The sequence below is a fragment of the Andrographis paniculata genome, unplaced genomic scaffold (genome assembly GCF_009805555.1).
Source record: "Andrographis paniculata isolate CXL003 unplaced genomic scaffold, ASM980555v1 Contig38END, whole genome shotgun sequence".
NCBI lineage: Eukaryota > Viridiplantae > Streptophyta > Magnoliopsida > Lamiales > Acanthaceae > Andrographis > Andrographis paniculata.
Genome location: NW_026137571.1, coordinates 2,214,396 through 2,235,504, shown reverse-complemented (window position 1 = coordinate 2,235,504; position 21,109 = coordinate 2,214,396). Strand labels below are relative to the sequence as shown.

General features: G+C 29.4%; 2 protein-coding genes across 3 annotated transcripts; one reads left to right on the top strand and one right to left on the bottom strand.

Annotated features, from left to right (window-relative positions):
• Positions 1–1,463: 1,463 nt before the first annotated feature.
• Positions 1,464–3,265, bottom strand: LOC127250863 (ATP synthase small subunit 6, mitochondrial). 2 transcript variants are annotated; one of them, XR_007838793.1, is made up of 3 exons: positions 3,057–3,165; positions 2,898–2,937; positions 1,464–1,705 (listed from the first exon to the last, which is right to left on the bottom strand). XR_007838793.1 is itself a non-coding variant. In XM_051274300.1 (2 exons), exons 1-2 carry the CDS (start codon positions 3,175–3,177, stop codon positions 2,894–2,896), a joined length of 165 nt encoding a protein of 54 aa, XP_051130257.1. In that variant the 5' UTR covers positions 3,178–3,265. The 2 variants fall into 2 exon arrangements, 1 of the variants encoding a protein (XP_051130257.1); XM_051274300.1 differs by lacking the exon at positions 1,464–1,705 and having other exon boundaries at positions 2,894–2,937; positions 3,057–3,265.
• A 7,537-nt stretch (positions 3,266–10,802) lies between these two features.
• On the top strand, positions 10,803–16,870 carry LOC127250858 (T-complex protein 1 subunit zeta 1). The gene is made up of 16 exons (XM_051274290.1): positions 10,803–10,958; positions 11,248–11,402; positions 11,526–11,589; positions 12,126–12,261; positions 12,627–12,778; positions 12,870–12,917; positions 13,441–13,533; positions 13,946–14,052; positions 14,140–14,254; positions 14,351–14,437; positions 15,009–15,213; positions 15,404–15,498; positions 15,912–15,980; positions 16,184–16,291; positions 16,378–16,496; positions 16,622–16,870. The coding sequence occupies exons 2-16, from the start codon at positions 11,269–11,271 to the stop codon at positions 16,695–16,697; spliced, it is 1,608 nt and encodes a 535-aa protein (XP_051130247.1). The 5' UTR covers positions 10,803–10,958; positions 11,248–11,268; the 3' UTR covers positions 16,698–16,870.
• Positions 16,871–21,109: the final 4,239 nt, after the last annotated feature.

Below are 21,109 nucleotides of genomic sequence, written 5' to 3'. Positions count from 1 at the left end.
GGTTAGCTTCATATATTAAAAAACAAAATAAAATAAAATAAAATTGAAGCTTGAAGAGTGATCCAATTTGATCACTTAGGGCGTTTGGTTAAAAAAGATGAAATCGCAGAGAAAATGTAACTAGAGAATGAAATTGCAGACAAAAAGAATTAGGTAGAGAATGAGAATTAATTATATTGTTTGGTAAAATAAAAAATTTAATTTAAAAATATAAAAAAAGAATGCATCTATCTGAATGAATTGAGAATAAATGATTAATCCGGAGAATTTTAATGAGTGAGCGTTCATAAAAAATATTTTTGTCGACTTTTTCTTAACAAAAATTATAAACTATATAAGATATTTTGTAAAATTATATTTTAGTACAATTTTCTTTTCAAATCTTATAAATTAAATACTTGATAATAAATTTAATGTGATTTTTATAAAGTTGAAATAATATAATTTTAAAATATTATATAAATTAAATAGTAAAAAAATACAAAAATATTAAAACAAAAATAATACTCAACTTTCGGTTCTCTCTGTTTCTTTGAATATTGGAGAGGAGGGAAATAAGATAAATAGAAATAATTTATTTCTCAACTTTCATTTATTTGATTCAAACATTTCATTGAGCATAAGTAGAATATTGAAAATATTACTCCCTCCGTCTTACATACCATGTCCATGTTGTCGTTTCTGTTCGTCCTATATGTCACTTTTTTTTTTGGAAAATGATTACACACTTTAATCTCATTTTAAAATTTTTAATTTTTTTTTAAATTTTAATTAAACTAATTAGTTATCTTAATCTTAATTTATAATTATTTATATTATCGAATAATTATTTTAACTAATACATTCTTAATTATCTACTAATGTTTCTTTTAATAAGTTTAGAAAAAATTTAGTTTGAATTTGATATGAAAATAATATTTGATGGAATGTTTTGCGAGAGAAAAAATATATATTTTCTTAAATCGCAAAGTTTAAATAGTAAAATTTGATGAAACTATGTTTAAGAAACAAACCCTAAAGTCATTGTAAATAGTCACTATTGTTGTTGCGTAACTAGTCATTCTCTATAGCTATGGTGTGTTACTTTGGAAGATTTTTTAAAATTTGTACTATTTTATTCAATTTTTTTAAAATATTAAACTATATTAAAAATTAATTTTATATTCAAATCTTAATCTTAAAATCCAAACTCCCAAACAACACACCCCTGTTTTGATAATGTAGCAATGATCCTGAATAATAGTAGCATAATAAAGAAGTATGTTTGTTTGGTTTTAGTTTCAAAACTAAATTCATCTACTCATACGACTATTTAAACTAAAATTCAAATAAGAAATTCAATTTCAAACCTAAACCAAACACACCCTAACAGCCACGACGAACATATTGTTGAATTGTTAATTTGTTACTCCTAAGTCCTAACTACATTGGGAAAACAGCAAAGAACATTCATTATTACAATATGTTCGAAATCAGTTCAATATCATTCATTCAATCAAAATGTTCAAATAACAATGAGGAGCATTTTCTTTCTTCATCACGAATACACCTCAACTTAATGAAATCAACTCACAAATACTACGGATTCAGCTGAAATGTTCGCAAGATTTATTTTAGATATATCATCTAGGAGATACGGCAAAAAGTGAAAATCAAAGAAACTATCAATGCATCAGCAACCAAATCACTCACTAACCCCTTTCACCTGCAGAAAGAATACAGTGCCATAGAATCATCATATCGAACAATCCAAAATAAAATAGGAGGTGATACACGCAAGAAAACTGTTGGCTGACTCCCGTAATATATAAATAAATAGATGATGCGTATCCCTTTAAATTTAATCTTTTAGGTGAGACGGTTAATTAAATTAACTAAAAGGGAAATGACATACAGAAATCTGGCAACTTGAAAATATAATATTCGTTAAGAGTCCAGAAGAAGAATTGCTTTCAAATGCTCTCAGGTAGGGCCTTATACACTACAATGCAAATTATAATTAAATGCAAGGTCGATATTAAAAATAAAAAATAAGGGTGTGTTTACTTGTGCGATTTCGGTTTTGAGTTTACTATTCCAATTTTCTTTCATTCTCCTCAAAACATAAAATCAAACATTTTTTTTTCATTTATTATATCACACCAAACAACTATTTCAATTCAAAATTTTACTATTCAAAACCAAAATCCCACAAATTAACACACTAATGATATTACCAACAGAACAGAACAGACAAACCCCCTGCACTTCACCTCCCTTCCCTTCCATTCCCATCTCCGATGTTAGTTAACTTATACCCATTATTGTTTTGATTTGATGCTATTGTAACTTAACTTTCTGTAACTAGGGTAGGGTTATGCATAATTAATTCTTGATGAATCTCAATCTCAAAAACCATGCACTAATTTTAAAAATGAATTGAGTCAATGGAGATTACAGATTTCACTGTTGATCAACCATCAAACAACAAACATATTGGAGATCTTGATAACTGTGTGATTGATCATAAGGGAAGTAGGATAATAAGCAGCAGATTCTTTCATTCATGTTAATACAGTGTCTATGATAAACTATTGATTTTACAGAATCATGGCAAAATGCAACACTTAAAATGGGAAATACACACACTAGCAAGTGTTTCATTTCATAGATTGATTTCATCCAAATAATTGTTTGTGCTTGATAGATGGTATCATGCTCAAAACAAAACAATGGCTATCAAAATATTATTGTTCGTATCAAAACCAATTACTTGTCTTCCAACACACAATAAAATGTAAATCAGAGGCAAATCAGTCATTCTAAAACGCTGTTAATTATCTCATATCAATCAAATAATCAAACCAAAGAATAGATGTAAATTTACATTTTATCAGTAAAATAATCAAAAGCCTTACTTGTGCCGCTGCGCAAATTTGGAGTTCTTCACGTCCTCCTCTGCGAAGATACAAAAAAATCAAAATCAAACCAAACCAAAAGAGATAACCACAAAACACAAAAACAAGGATCAATCGATCAATCAATCAATCGCAACTCCAAATACAAAAGCAGCTCACCAGTTAGGCCAAGGGAGAACTTGGTGATAATAGTTCCCGTAATAGCGAATCCAACAAGGAAAGGCCAGTTGCGATTCCACTCCCGCTTGAAGAACACCGGCCATGGATCGAATTTCCTCATACCTCCTCCGCAAAATCGCTCTTTGTGTGGTGTCGATTGGGGAGACAAATGAAGACGGCGATAGATAGGTTTGTGCAAAATAAATAAAAAGGGTAAAATATATATATATATATATATATATATTTATAACTCAGATCTGTGTTAGGCTTTGCACTTTTCTACGTTTGGATTAACTTACTAAGCCAAAAGTTGAAAAAGATTTATTTTTTTTTATTATTTTTATTTTATTATATATATATATATGGTATAGGAAATATAAAAATAGCTAATGTATATGTGTGTAATGTATTATTGATTCTGTCATTCAAATCTATTATTTTCAGTTTTCTTTTTTTTTTTTTTGTTGCTATTTAAATTTATTTTGTTTTTTTAGTATAAAAATATCATTTTTTTATTTTTTATTTTATCAAAAAATTAAAAAGTTTTATTTTTATTTCTTTTTTTTTTTAAATTTGTGTCCGATCAAATAGACACACAATTGGATGACAAATGAGTAATTATTTTGAAAAGATGTATGAAGAAAATTAGAGAAAACAGATTTTACATTTAAATAAATTTTTATAAAAACAGCTATTTAAAAAACAAAAATAAAAACAAAAGAAGAAACAAACTTGTTTTTAAATTGTAAAGTTTATTCATAATGATATATTATTAATAATTGTATTTTTTATAGAATTTTTATAATTTATTTTAAATTTTATTAATGATATTTTAAAAAATTTAATTATATAATAAAATATATATAATTAAATTTGATAGATTATCTTTAAAAATTTTAATTTATGAATGATATATTAATTAAAAAATAAAATTACAATTCAATGTTAAATTATTTGTATTTTTCATCATTTATTATAAAAAATTTAAATTATATTTAATAATTTTAAGTTTGTAATATAATTCAATTTTTATATTTTAAATTTTTGTATTTAAATTATAGTTTTAAATTATAATTTAAATATTCTTTCCATCGGGCCTGGTAATTAGCTGATAGTTGTTAAGGAGTTGTTTAGCAAATAATTTTTTGAAAAGTTTTTAGCTTATTGAACAGCTTTTAGCTGTTTGACCAGTCAAAAAGCTAATTTAGGTGTTTGGTAAATTAGCTTTTTGGAATAGCTTTTTGGACCCAAAAAACTAATTTCTGAAAAGCTAACTTACCCAACATTTTGAAATAGCTTTTACTTTATAAAAATTCTTTTATTCCTTATATGCCCTTAAAAATTTATTATGCATTTTACACAAATAAATATATTTTGATTATTTATTAATTATATTAGAATACTTTATTATAATATAGTTTTATTTTTATAAATTTCAAATAATTAATTTTTATATAAAAATTATTTTAATTGTAAAATATATAAATTTATTAAAATAAGCATAAAATAGAAAATATAAATATTAATAATTTATTTTTATATTAAAATTACATTATATAAATTTTATACTAAATATAATGAACTAATCGATAACTAACATAATAAATATATACACGAAAAATTTATTATTTTATATTTTACATCATTTTCAATAGAAAAAACTATTTATATATTTTAATAAAAATATATTATTTTTTTAAATCTAACTGTAATAAAAACACTTTTACAATTTTCAATAACTAATAACAAAAAATTTTAAACATTCTAAATTCAAAATAACATAATTGAATATACTAGAAACAAAAATAAAATAAAAATGTCCTCAATTGTCATTTTACGTATAAACAACTAATATCAAACAGTTGTTTTACCAAACATTTTAATACAAACAGCTAATCGAATAAGCTAGTCAAACCAGCTAATTGAATCAGCTAACAACTATCAGCTAATTGAATCAGCTAACAACTATCATCTAATTGTCAAACACGCCATAAGTTCTAATCTTAGATAGATGATACGTTCTAATCCCTAAACCCCTTCTTCCTTGGAGTTCTTTTTCTTCAAAATTCTTCCTTCTGGTCTTTTCTCTTAAGGTAAGTGGGATTAATCTTAGATAGATGATACGTTATAATCCCTAAACCCTTTCTATTGATATTTTTTTCAAAATTGTTGTCAAATGAATTTGCCCTAAAAGTGTTAGATTTTGCTAATTTTTTCTAGAAAGTTAGATTATAATGTCATCTAAGCTTATGTGAAGATTATTATTGTATTTTAAATTGAAAATCGTAAAATTTATGGGATGAGTTTGAAACCCTAGTTTTTCCCTAACCTAGTTATGATTTTTGGAAAAAGATTTACGATTATATTTGTTGATACAATTTTTCAACAATAAAAAGGAAAATCCGAAAATAAGAAATTATCTCCGAATTTGATATAATTAGTGCCTGAAATTAGGAATCTCTAAACACTGTACGGTACATAAGTAAACTGGAAAATAAATGCTACAAACTGAAAATTAAAGGATGATCCTCGAATCACTGACTTTGTTGTCGTTTGAAGATGATTGAAGATACCCTGCCAATTGCTGACCTCAATCCTTAAATATTTCTCAGAAACGATACCTGGAACCGTTGCCTGAACGGTTACAATACCTACTCTCAACCGTCTACTAATTCCTCTTTTGTTGACACGTGTTTTCAACCGTCCTACCAGCCGCGTAACCCAACCGACCAAGCTACTGTTCTCTCGCTCGATCTCCGCAGCAGCCGACCTCCACAGCAGCCGACTAGCTCATCCAACTGCGGACCAATCGACCTGTCTGTCCGACCGCGGACCAACCGACATGCCTGTCCGACCGTGGACCTTTCGACCTTCTTATCCGACTGCGGACCAACCGACCTGCCTGTCCGACCGCGGACCTTCCGACTTGCTTATCCGACTGTGGACCAACCGACCTGCCTGTCCGACCGCGGACCTTCCGACTTGCTTATCGGACCACGGACCAACCGACCCGCTTATTCGCTCAGAAGGACAACCGGTCTAGCCAATCACTCCGAAAATTCCTTAACCACCAAACGTACTCGATTACAGGCCCAAATTTTCCTATATCTTGGGCCTTTAACCTAATTATAAAATTCGTACGTAACAATATTTAAATATTATGATTTTTTTTTAGTTAGACCATGTCTATTGTGATTGACATATTTTTCGAATATTTATTTGGCGAAATAAAGAGATTATAACAAACTTGTTGAGTCTAATATCCTACTTTTGCATGGTTAAATGCTGATAATTGGAATATTTTGAGTTTAAAACACTCTTTTTGAAATTTGCCTAAGAGTATGTTGAGTATTTTGTCAAATTGATAATTGAAACTACCCGTCGAGTCCGATCAACTTATCGATTGTTTGGATGATAAGGCATAGTCTTCCACCTCTGTGTCTTGCAAACACGTTAGGCTATACCGGTATTTTAGGATAACTAGCTAAATTTGAACTAAATCCCGAATGGGCTAGGTCGAGGGATCGAGATGGCAGGTTCTTTTTTGGGTGATTCCGAGGTGCCTGTCATTCACGATGAAAAAGGTCTTTTGACCGTCATCCGTGATGGAGGGTTGAATTGCGTACAATCCCCTCTTGGTATGTTATATTGGAGACTAGAGGGTTGTGGGCCGTATGGCGTCCCTCGCAAACTAATAATAAATTAATTTAAGTGTATTTTGGGTTTCGAACCATTATGTACATATTGTGGATTTTCCTTTGAGAGTTGTGACTCTATGTTTGTTATGTGAAACTATGTGACGTGTCTACGAAGTAATAAAGTTGGAAAACTGGGTCGAGCCGGCCCTGATTAAGGTCCAGTGGAGTTTTCTTCGTGATGTGCTCATTACTATTATTTGAGAATGAAAATGAGATATAAGGGAGAGGCTAAAAGACTCGTGTGTGTGAGTTATCCTTATGTGATATGTGTTATCTTATTCAAATTATCTTCTTTAAATGATTTTGTGGCATTATACCGTATTAATTTATCTTCGATTAATTGCTTTTACACAACCGTTGTGTTAACCCTCTTCTTACAACCTTTTTGTAGGTGATCATGTTTCTGTTATACCTAAATGATGCATCCACGTCATATGATCCATCAGGGGGAACTAACTACTTTATCTTCTAAAATGTTTTTGAAATCCATTATTAATGTCTAAGAACTATTTCCAACTTATGTTTTTTACTCGAACTTTATTTATTTAAATGATAAGCCGGTACACTTTAATTCTAAGTATCTATTAGTTGTTTGTATTTATTATTTTAGCCTTAGCACCACAGCTTAAGACTCGTTGGTTGATGAACGAACCTTACGGTGTGGCGTGGCGGTGACGCTCCGGTTTGAACCGGACGGGGTGTTACAATCCCACCCACCTAAGAAGCCACAACATATATGAATCAAATCAAATAAAAATGAACCACTAGCCCCTCCATAGTTTGTAATAACTATGCCTTTTGTAATTTCTCATAGCTTCATTGTACCCAAAGTATCCTTGAAAATATATGATGGAGTTCAATTTAATGCAAAATATTTACAAGACAGACATCATTTAAAGAAAAATATAAGATTCTCAAAGGTATACCAGAAACAAATGTCATTTTACCTTCGTTAACATATGTCTTCTATTATTTAAAATCTCATATTGCATTATAGTCGAAGTTCCTTCCATCAATGCTACAAGATGGTGCTTTATAGACAGGACCCTGCAGGATATTATAGTCATTTTTTACAATGAAAAACGATATTATCCCAATAACTAATTAAGGATATTATAGTTTTTTAGTTAAACAAAATCCTCATCCAAATATCCAATGGTTTTAGAGTGTTTTTGCAACAACGATGGCCCTCTTAGCAAAATTTTTTGAGTTATAAAGCTGCAAATACAAAAGAAGTGACTTCAATCATATGCAATAGTATGGGAAAAAAATCAGAATATTGACACAAGTATTTTTTGTTACTTGTATTATTTTTCACAAGGCTATATCATCCCAAAAAATGCACCTTTACCCTAGTCGGCAGCTGTGGGAATCAGGTGCATCAAGTATTGTCTTGATGGATTGAGTGGCAAGACGGTCTTTGTTGTTGGTGGCGGGACCCGCGGCGATGGTTTAACAACAGTGGTGAATGAAAGACAGGAACGCAGAAGGAAAATAAAACTGAGACCGGATGTCGACGGTGAAAAGGATCAACGAATCGCAGCCAGCGTTGCCGGATCCGGGCAGAAGGCCTTGCATTGGCAGATATGAGCAATGATGACGTTAAACCGGATATTTTTTAGGGGCTTCTATGGGTTTAGGGCTTAGGGGATTAGGAATGAGGATAAGGAGGGAAGTTAAGGGGATGGATGAACGGGGACGGAGCTATCTCGGCGGTGACGGTTGGCTAAGGCAACACAGACAAACGACGATGATGGAGTAGAAGAAGACAAACAGTTAATCAGTAATAAACGAAAGGTATAATGGTCTTTTCAAGTGGCACAAGTACAAAACTCCATTTTATAAGTTACAAAATATATATATATATATATATAAGACCATCTCCAACCCATAACTCTGTTTTTGCAGGGTTTATAGTAACCCTGTCTCTAATTATATTTATTTTTCAACCATACCCTTCATTTTTGCAGGGTTAAAAAATATTTTCTTTAATTCAATATTATATTTCTAAGTTTATTTAAGTAATTTTTTTTAATAATATTGTACGCATAAATTGTATATTGTATTCTTAAATTTATCTTTTATTTAATGTTATAATATTTTTTATAATTAATGTTATTTTTTATTTATAAATATTATAATATTTTAGATTTAATATAAATAATTTATAATTATTTTACCATAATCAATTAATTATAAATTTTAATAAATATTAAATTAATAAATAATTTACTATAAATATTAATTAGAAAATTATAATAAAAAATAATAAAATTAAAAGTAACAAAAATAAAATATATAAAATATAAGCTTAAAAAAATAAACAAAATAAACAAAATAAAAAAATTAATGCAATTTTTTATTTTGTTAATGATATTTAAAATATTAAAATTAAATAAATATAAAAAGAAATAGATACCTACATAAACAAATAGATAATTATATTAAAAAAAATAAAAATACATCTGCTGGAATTAACTGGTACTACAGTATTTCGATGGACTGCTGATTTCAGTTGGGTGAATTCTGCCAAAGTGCAGGGTGAATTGATTCAGCTTTTTTCTGAACACCCTGCAAAAATAGAAGAAAACATAATCAGTTGAAGATGGTCTAAGCCCTAAATAAATTGCCCTGCTCCGTCCCCCTTACACAATCAGATTTGAGTTTTGACACTCCACATACGGCGCCGCCCGCAACAGCAACACATGTACTCCTCTTTCTTTCTTCTTCCTCAATTCTTTTCTATTTTTTCTTGCTGCTCCGCTGCCGCCGCCTCCTCCACCGCAAGACCCGTCACCCTCGCTGGCCCAACCGCCACTTCAAGTTTGGCAAAGCCCCAAATCGAAGCGAAAACCGACGGTTTCGGTTCGATTTGAGTCGATTCGGTTCAAACCGTAGCCGCCGGTTCGAAAAACATGCGAACCGGAACCGGATGGGCAAGCCTAACGCTGCCCAAACGGTTCAAACAGTAGGTTACATTTACAAATTGCTGGTTAAGGGTTTGTCTAATATCAAATCGAAATCGAATGACAGTTTTGATTACTGTTTATATATCTTCGGTTTCGATTTAAAAATCACCGGTTACAGGTTTATATATAATTATTTTTAATATTTTTATTTTTTATTTTTTATTTTTTTAAAAATTTAAATTTTATTGAAAAATAATTAAGTTTTATTTTAATTTTATTTAGTTATATTTATTATATAAAAATCATATATATAACTAATTAATTAAATTGTTAAAATATAAAAATAATTAAATTATAAAAATATTGTAATTATATACTCCTTTCGTCTCAATACAACAATTTTGTTTACTATTTTTGTTTGTCCTAAATAATAGTCTTATTTTCATAAATAATCATATCACCTTAAAATTATCCCTATTTTTTCATTTTTATCACACAATTACCACTATTTTTTACACTAATACACTCACAATGACAAAAAAAATCTTTTGTTCATACTTTTTATCAACTATCAATATTTATTAAATCCCGTATTCAACCAAATTAAAATTATATTTATACGGAGAATATTAAATTTATTTTAAAATTATAAATATTATTAATTATAAAAAAATAATATAATAATACTATCACTAATTATTATGACAGAGAGATTAATAGATAATATAAAATAATTTAAATTATATATAATTATATAATAAAAAATTATAAAATATAAAATATAAATAAAAAAATATTAATAATATTATTATTTTTTAATATTATTAATAATTATTTATATTTATTAATATTATTATTGTTATATTTTAAAATTTAATTATAAGTATAATAATATTATTATAAAATACACTAATTTAACCCTAATAATAGGGTATGTTTGTTTAGGGGATTTGATTTAATATCTACTATTTATCTAAATTTTTTTTTCTCTAAAAATATTAAATTAAATACTTATTTTTTATTTTTTATATTATACTAAAAATCAATTTTACATTTAAAATATCACATCAACGTCTGTTTATATTACATCATACAACTATTCAAATTTAAAATTTTTACTATTCAAATCCGAGCTAAAAATCCAAACACCGAAAACAAACACACCCTTAGCATCCGCATCCACACTCCACACTCCACGGACGCCTCACGCCGCAGCCGCCCTCGCACACAGCCACACAGGTTCTCCTCTTCCTTCGGACGCCGCCGCAGCCGCGCCTGCGCCCCCGCACACACAGGTTCTCCCTCTTCCTTCTTCCTCCCATTTCTTTCCCTTTTTCTTTCAACCTCGGAACCGAACCGTGGAAACGACGGTTTCGGTTCGGTTTCGATTCGGTTTGTGCCCGGTTTCGGTTTGAGCGTCGAACCCGGAGGTTCGAACCGACGGTTCGAAACCGAATGAGCAAGTCTACTGTCTACCTTAAAAACCCTTCTTCTACCCCAAGCTCGACATTCTTTACACTCCTCTGTACCTAGATAGATTTCCAGATCCTTCTCGCGATACTACTTACATCAACCTCTACGCAGATTTTTGCTTCGCTTGGAACGATGTCGCTGAAGGTATTGAATCCGAACGCCGAGGTGCTGAACAAGTCTCATGCTTTGCACATGAACATCAATGCGGCAAAGGGTCTTCAAGATGTGCTCAGGACGAATCTCGGTCCCAAAGGGACTATCAAAATGTATTCTTCACTTTGTTTTTATCTCAATGTTACATTTTCAGTTTTATTTGTATATATTTTGTTCTCATTTTTCTGGATTGGATTTTGTGTGTATGACTTTCGGTTCGTAATTGGTATCTTCAGGCTTGTTGGTGGAGCTGGAGATATTAAACTTACCAAAGATGGGAATACTCTTTTGAAAGAGATGGTTTGTTCTCTTCTTTTTTAGTACCGCTCCCAACCTCAAACTTTGGTTGATGAAAATGTGCATTCTGATGTATGCCTCAATTCTTTTATTTGTTGATCATTTGGGGATTCACATGTAGTATTCGTATTGTACCTGGTTTAAATTATTTAATGTGCACAGTATGCCTAGAGCTCCGATTAAATTATGATTTGTTTTAGTAAGAGTAGCAACTTTATAGGAAGCTCAAGATACACACATCAATTTTTTAACCTTCATTTGGTAGAACCAAGTATTATGCTAAAGAGGCCATATGATAAAATTGATGAATCTGGAGTCAATAGGGAATGCAACTATGAATCTGATTGATGAATTGAGTGAACTGGATGTCGTAATGTTACATTTTCTCTTTCTGGAGTGGAGTGGTTTGTTCGAAATTTTTATGACTTTTAAGAGTATTCTTGAATGTGCTTTTGATGTGTTCTTAGGAATAATTTGTAGAAATGTTTGTAGATGACATCATTCTCACTATGTTGTTGCTCTTTGGATCATAATAAAAGCAAATTCAAAGTCCAACAGCCATAATGATTGCGCGGACTGCCGTTGCACAAGATGAGACAAGTGGAGATGGTACTACTTCTACTGTTATCTTTATTGGCGAGCTTATGAAGCAATCGGAGCGGTACATAGATGAAGGTCAGTGAAAACTACTCTCCTTTAGATCTGCATCGGTGAATGAGTGAGCAGTCCCATGCTATAAAAGCAGTTCCATATTGTTTAAAACGCTATTAATAGTTGGACATTGTGTTGAAGTAGTTGCGAAGAAATTCAATCTTCTGTGCACAAGCATTGCAAGAGGAAAATACCTATTGATATTGAAATCTGAAACTATACAAGTTGTTGGTGAATATTATTTATAATTCTGGTTCATTAATGTTGGCTATTTTGACTTGTTTAAGTGTTGGGTTTCTAGATGTGTTTGATATTGCATCAATTGCTTCTTTTTCTTTTTTCATTTGTTTTTTTTTGTGAGGCTTTAAACTTGGTTTTTCTTCCTTCAGGAATGCATCCACGTGTTCTAGTAGATGGATTTGAAATAGCTAAACGGGCCACACTGCAATTTCTTGAAAAATTTAAGACTCCTGTGGTTATGGGTGACGAACCTGATAAAGAGATACTGAAGATGGTTGCAAGAACAACATTAAGGACTAAGGTTATCTTTGATTAATGTTGCATGGTTTGCGTTATTTTTTTTTTTCTTTTTTCGTATATTTGACGGAAGTTCATTGTTTTTTCATTTTCAGTTATATGAAGCATTGGCAGATCAACTGACTGACATAATTGTAAATTCTGTAAGTGCTAATGGTTTTAATTTTATTTAATCTTCATGATCGTGAGCACCATGTTCAATAATCAGTGATGGTTTAGGTTGTACTTGAAACAAGCACCTGGTACAACAAATCACACTGTTTTATGCACACACACACACACACACATATATATATATATATAAAGAATAAAAACAATCAGATGAGTAGGGAATCTGTGATCCCATGCAGTTAGTTCCTAGTTAGCTACGGGAGTACATTCTCTCTTTCCTACTCCTATGTTTTCAATGCTTGTGATCTTCAGTCCCCTTTTAGTTGTGTCATTTGCATTTGCTTCAAATATGCTTCTTTCTGTTTACTCTCCTTCTTGTTGGGATTGGTGTTAAACGGTTAATTATAAATTGCATTTTGCAATATTTTGGTAAGGTTCTTACCATTTAAATGTACGTGTATGTCATGGTTCTTAGAGCCTTTCTGCCTTGATATCACATTTGCTATTAATAACTATGATCTACAGTTTAATAATTTTATATTTTTGCTGTTTTAGGTGCTCTGCATTCGCAAACCTGAGGAGTCAATAGATCTCTTTATGGTTGAGATAATGCACATGCGCCACAAGTTTGATGTTGACACTCGCCTGGTAGGCCAATTTGATGGGTTAAAATTTGTTTGGTTTTTCTGATAGTTTCAATAGTAACTATTTTCTAATGTTTGCTTTGATGTTCATCTTTACTTTCTTAGCAATTGTTAAATTAATGCTGAATTCTGAGTTTTATGCTTACATGAGTAATTACTGCAAATGAAACTTATTTTGCCTGCTATTATGTGTAAGAATAATAATGCTTTTGTGATAAAAACTTATTGTATCTTAGGTAAGTATGTGGCACACTAGGATTTTCATGGCCATTGGTTCCCCTTATCATTATTGGAAAATGAAAAATTTAGTACTTTATATGCTTTTGATGATTTCTTTACCCACTAGATGATGTCTATTTTCTAGTATAGGTATTTGCCTACCCACAATGTTATTGTTGTCTTCCTGCTGTGTTTAGGTTGAGGGGCTTGTTCTTGATCATGGTTCAAGGCATCCAGATATGAAGCGTCGAGCAGAGAATTGTTATATTTTGACATGTAATGTATCCCTGGAGTATGAGAAGAGGTACACACATTGCTTATTTGGCTGGGATATGTTGCATATAGTTCTATTGATGTTAATCAGTTGTTGTACTGACATTGTTCTGGTCAGTGAAATAAATGCAGGGTTCTTTTACTCGAGTGCAGAACAGAGAGAATCAATGGTTGCAGCAGAGAGGCGCTCTGTTGATGAAAGAGTCCAGAAGATTATTGATTTAAAGAACAAGGTACGGGATTGGAGGGTGCAATCGAATATTCTTAGTAAGATAAGCACTTATTTACATGGTTTCATATCAATGTGATCATCCTTGTTCATATTGCAGGTCTGCTCTGACAGTGATAGCAATTTTGTTGTCATCAATCAAAAGGGGATTGATCCTCCGTCACTGGACCTTCTTGCTCGAGCTGGTGTAAGTTGCATTGACTTTTTATAGAAGTCTCCTCTTGAATTGTCCTGATCACTCAAAAGATAAAGAACATGCAACCATTTACACTTTTCCATAGGCTATTGGAAGGTTTTTCTAATTGCGGTTTTATGTTAACATGCTACTGGTTTGTGGTTACTGTAGATAGTCAGTCAGTTCGTGTGAATTTAGGTTTTAGTTTGGTCATTTCCAGTAGTATCAAGTTTTATATAGTAGTGGGAAAGGAAAAGAACTTTAAGTTTACATCTTTTGAAGTAGAATCTGATTTATCTGCACAAGTGCTATGTCAATCCTCCAAACTCATGGTGGATTTTTGTGACTTCACCTCAGGGAGGAAATTAGATGCTTCATCGGACTTTGTTTATTGCTGGCATTTCTCTTTAGAACTATTTAAAATCAAATATTCTGTTTTTCCATATAATCACTTTCTTTGGAGAATAAGGATTAACAAATTCTTGAGATTCAGGTTATTATCTGTCTTTACAGAGCGGGATTGTTGGGTTGTTTAGCCCTTCTAGTTTGCACCATCTAAATTATTTTATTTTATAATTATTAGATAATTGCACTCCGAAGAGCAAAGAGGAGAAATATGGAAAGATTGGTTTTGGCATGCGGAGGGGAGGCTGTTAATTCTGTTGACGACCTCACTCCTGAGTGCCTTGGTTGGGCTGGATTAGTATATGAGCATGTACTTGGAGAAGAGAAGTATACGTTTGTGGAGAATGTGAAAAACCCCCATTCATGCACTATCCTCATTAAAGGTATCTTCCTTTCGCGTGTGATTGTATTATTTATTGAGTGTGTTGCTCCAGGCAACCACACCTCTTAATCCAATTTTATATTTGGTTCTACATGTTCTTTGTATTTGTTTTAAAATCTGAGTAACCTGATTTTAAGAATCTTGTTTCTATTGATTTTTCCTACTTATGTGAACAACTTTACTTTCTGTAGGTCCAAATGATCACACCATTGCTCAAATCAAGGATGCCATCCGTGATGGCTTAAGAGCAGTTAAAAATACCATCGAAGATGAAGCTGTTGTGCTAGTAAGTTGTCACATCTGTCATCGTTGTGTTCTTTTGTCGAAGCTGCCTGTCTGCTGCTATGTTCAATTAACTGCTTGAAAGTGTGAAATACTTTTTCCATCAAAGTGTCACTGAATTGAGTTGTAGAGGATGCACCTTGAAGTAATTTGTCATTGCGAATCAACTATCTGTTTCTACCTGCCTACATATTTGTCGTTCTATGGTGGGCTTGTTTGTCACTTTTAACTGTCCACTGAGGATATCATGAAATTAATATACAATGAAGAAAATAAAATTTTGTAATGTGTATTGAGCTTGGAGTTATATAATTGAGACTTCAATAAGTGGGAACAAATGGTTAGTTTCTAACAATGTAACTGTTTGCTTGAGCTCCTTTCCGATTTTTAAGAAATCAAGTATTCTTCATGTAATAGGGTGCAGGGGCTTTTGAGGTGGCAGCCAGGCAATACCTTGTAAATGAAGTGAAGAAAACTGTTCAAGGGGTAAATGCTCTCTTATTTGAGTTTTTTCATTCGAGCACATTTATCTTCGACATTCAATTGTTTCTACCCCTTTTTTTGTTTGGAGGAGAGGGGGTTGTGTGTTGGGGGTGAGATTGGTGTTAATGGGAGTAGGAATGATATACTTAAATATTTGTTTGTTTTTCTTTTTTATATAATTATTGGATTCGCATTATGTTGAATAGCGCGCCCAACTTGGAGTGGAAGCATTTGCTGATGCACTTCTTGTGGTTCCAAAGACACTTGCTGATAACTCGGGGCTCGACACACAGGATGTGATCATTCAACTTTCGGTAATCATTTGTTCATACAAACAATAATTTTGAATATAAAAGACTGCCTGAAAAAACTCACTATACATATGTTTTGGTATCTCCAGGGAGAGCACGACAAGGGGAATGTGGTTGGTCTTAATATACACACTGGCGAACCCATCGACCCACAAATGGAGGGCATCTTTGATAATTACTCGGTCAAGCGCCAGATCATAAACTCGGGGTACGGTTCCCCCAATGAGAAAAGATTATTATTATTATTATTATTATTATTATTATTATTATTATTATGTATTTGCATTTCGAATTTCCTGAAGAATTGGTTGTTTTTTTATATTTCTTGTGCAGCCCTGTGATTGCTTCTCAACTTCTACTTGTCGACGAGGTCATCCGCGCCGGCCGAAACATGCGGAAGCCCACCTAGCTGGTATGTGTGTTTTATTGCTTGTTTTGATTTGATCGATCAGATTGGGGCATCATATGATTTTCTTGATGTTAGAAATTTGAGCAATGGGTGGAGGGCAGGATATCATGGATTGTGTTTTTTCGGGTGGCTTGCTTGTTTGAATCTTATTTTAGTTTGAAGGATTATTTTGAAGCCTTTGAAAAACAAAAAATGATAATAGTAAAAATTGAATATTTGATGTAATATTTTAAAAAGATTACTGTCGATTTTGGACTTTGTTTAATATGATTTGGAGAAATATTTGGCACTCAGAAAATACACTCAAATCAAATTCTATTAGATCTGGTATTGCCATGACTACAGTCGAAAATAATACACCCAAAATTATGTATTATCTCTTTTTTTTATTCAATAACTATTTAATAAGCTATTTTATTATTCTTATTATAACCAATAATAATTAATTTACTACTATTTTTTTAGTTATCTCTAATTTTTTTTTATCAAATTTTTAATAAATTTTTTATAAGATCGTATCTTACATTTTTATCTATATGATTATTTTTAATCTCCGTATTCGATTAAATAGATAGATAATTACCAGATGAATGGAGTAGTATTTATTAAAAATACTCCTTCCTTTCCCCAAGAGGCTGTTTTTTTTTTCTTATTTTTTTGTATTTAATATTAAAAATATTATTATATTTGAATAATTTATTCTAACAAATATATATATATATTATAAGAGATTAATAACTATTTTTTTTTTTAATTAAAATAGTTATTATATGGTATATAAATAGATATTGGTAGCTTATTTTGAACTTATGAATTATAAATATAATACGAAAAAGATGTATTTAAATTGATATTTCGAAGGAATTTTTTTATAAATAATAATACTCCAGTAAAAAACTTAAAAACATCAAAATAATTTCAGAATATATTTAAATATATGGATAAAAATTAAAATTCGCTGGCTATAATTGAAATGGTGGGCTTTCATGGGCCCAGTTTAATTAATTGGCATTGTTTAATTAATAGCCTAATAAAATTTGAATATTTAATATAAAAGAATATATAATTTTTTTTTGTTAAAATAAGGATTTTGGTTTGAAAGAATTTTATATAATAAAATTTAAATATTTAGTATAATATAAACACGTATTTAATGTGATATTATGTATAAAATATATATATTAAATTAATATTTTAAATAAAAATTGATATATTTAATCTATTCTTTTTTTAAAAAAAATTATAATTCTTGCTAAACAGTACAAACTACAAAAAATAAAGTATGTAAATATGTATAGTTTTTTGTATAAAATATATTACATCCAATAATTATTTATTATTATTATTATTTATTTATTTATTTATTTATTTTTGTTCATACTAGAAATTGTAATTGGATTGGATATGACAATATCGAGAATGGGCAATATATATACCAAGGATTTTATTTAATGCCAATAAACTAAAGGCCGGTTTGGTTGAGATTCGATTTGAATTGAGGTGTTAATTTTTAGTTTTTGTTTAAATAATATCTTAATGTAATATTTTGTGAGAGAAAATAATATATTTTTATTAAAAACGATGCTAAATAAATAGTATTAATTTGAAATTTAAATTACAAAAGAACAAATATTAAATTATAAACTTAGAGTATTTGTTATAGTCGTTACCTCTAAATTATTATTATTTTTTATTTATTTCATCTACATCATATTTATTTCAATATTCAAATTATTTTTTTTTATCATCCTATATAGTTAATTATCTTCAACTCATTACTTTTATTATTTTATAATATATACAATAATTTATTTATTTCTATATATTTTATCATTACAGTAATATAATAAAAATAATTTATTTATTTATACACAATCCTATATTTTTATTATTTAATAATATTTTATTTTAATTTTTAAATATTAATCTATATAAATTTTAATAATTTGAATCATATAATTTACTATTTTAAAATTTGAATAAGAAAAGCTAGAGACAAAAAATAAAATAAAATATGATAGATTAATGAGTTTTAAATATATTTATAGATAATTTTTATTGAATTTAAAATTTGAAAATTTTAAATTTCAAAAAGATAAAAATAATACTTAATTAATTTTTATTATTTTTGTTGAAGATAAGACCATCCGTTACAGTCACATTTTTCATTAGCTTCGTCATTGTCTTTTTCAGTTTTTACTATAATAAAACTCATTGTTTTTAATAAGAAATACAGTTATCAAAATTTATTACCTTATGAAGAACTCATTACCTTCAACAAAAATAAATAAATAAAAATTAAAAATTATCCAAAATTTTAAAATTTAAATTTAACATAAATTATCTATAAATATATTTAAATTTCATTAACCAATTATCTACTTTTTCATATTCAATTCAACGAAATGACTAGTGAAATACTAATTTTTTCAATCATTTCTTAAATCTATATAGATTAATATTTAAAAATTAAAATATAATATTATATAAAATTATTATTAGACAATAAAGTATATAAAAATATGTATAAATAAATAAATTATTGTAGGTCCTATAAAATAGTAAAAGTTATGTGTTGGAGGTGATTTATAATCATAAATATTGAGATTAATATGATATGGACTAGAGAGATAAAAGAGATAATGGAGTAAAGACAACTACTATAACGGATGCTCTATCTGGTTCTTGAAAAATGTAATAAATTTAAAATAACTGTATTTCTTATTAAAGATAATAAGTATTGTTATAATAAAAATCGGAAAGATAATCACAAAGGCAATGAATGAAGTGACTGTAACAGATATATAACCTAACATGAATTAATATTTATATATACTAATTAATTAAATTCGAGAATTTTGTTGCATACAAGGACAATGGACGTGATCTTTTTTTATTTTGTGAGTTTTAATTTTTAAAATTTTAGTATAAAATAGTAAAAAAATAAATTAAAATTTCTTTTCAGTTTGTACATTTTTCTTCAAATTTCATACTTATATACTTATACGAGAGTCCTTCAAAATTTTTAATTTTTAGCTCTTTTAATTAAAGTATATATATACATATATATATATCCAAAACTCTTTATATACATATACTAGTATGTTAATTTGTACGTTACACAGATTTTATAAATGATTAAATTTATACCTTATAAATAATTTATTATAAAAGAAAATATAAAAAAATACAAATATATTTCGAATTAGTCAATCATTACTACAAAATATTATATATATTAGGATTACAAAATATAATTAGGTATTTTTAATTTTATTGATTATCAATATAATTATTTTAATTATAAAAATAATAAAAATTATATTCCAAAATTATTAAATTTTCATTACCTGGGTAATTAGAGGTATAAATGAACATAAAATGTATTAATTATAATTTTATTAATTATGATATACTTAATAGTAAGATCCCACGCCGACCTTTTTTTTTCATATATATAATATATATATAGATAATAATATGAAATTGAAAATAAAAATAGCATCTTTTTTTCTTTGAAAATTTATTTATTTATTTATTGTAATTCCCAGATACTTTTACTCCCCTCCTCTTAGATAAGAAAGCACATTATCGTAGATACGGAGAATTTAGGTAAAATATAATTAAAAAATAATTAAAAAATATATTAGTAAAAATAATTATTATTTAATAAAGATAATTATAAATTAAGATTAATATAACTAAATAGTTTAATTAAGATTAAAAAAATTAAATTTTAAATTTTAAAATACAATTAAAGTGTATAATCAATTTTCTAATCAATTATATAGGACAGACGGGACAAATTATGTGGGACGGAGGGAGGAGGGAGTAATTATTTATTTAAATATATAATTAATGACAAAATAATATTGGTTGAGTAATCCACCATTCCAAGAGTTTCCTCTTCTCCATGGTTCGCCGGATCGGCCGATCCGGAACCGGAACGGTCAGGATCGTTCCGATTTGTTCAAAATATCCGATATATTCGATATTTGACAAAAACTTTCACATTTATTCATATCTTTATCTATAAAATCGTTTATAAATCCTATTCTTACCTTTTTTTTCTACTTTTAATTCATATTATTGTATCAATTCATCTCAATTCGACAGATTGGAGAAGAAAACATTTACCTAAAGAACGAGGTGTTTTGGTTGGGTATTGCGGTGCTGGAAGGTGGATTTTTGAATCGTCGGTGTTGAGAAGAAATTGGCGAAGAAATTTCGCTGTTCGCCGCTGGTCTGTGCCTGCCATTTTGCTCGCCGCTGGTCTGTGCCCGCCGTTCTGCTCGCCGCTGGTCTGTGCCCGCCGTTCTGCGTCGCTGAAGAAGAATCGTGGGGAAGAAGTGGGGAAGGGGAAAAAGTAGGGAAGAAGTGGGAGGAAATTGGGTAAATTTAATTATTATATT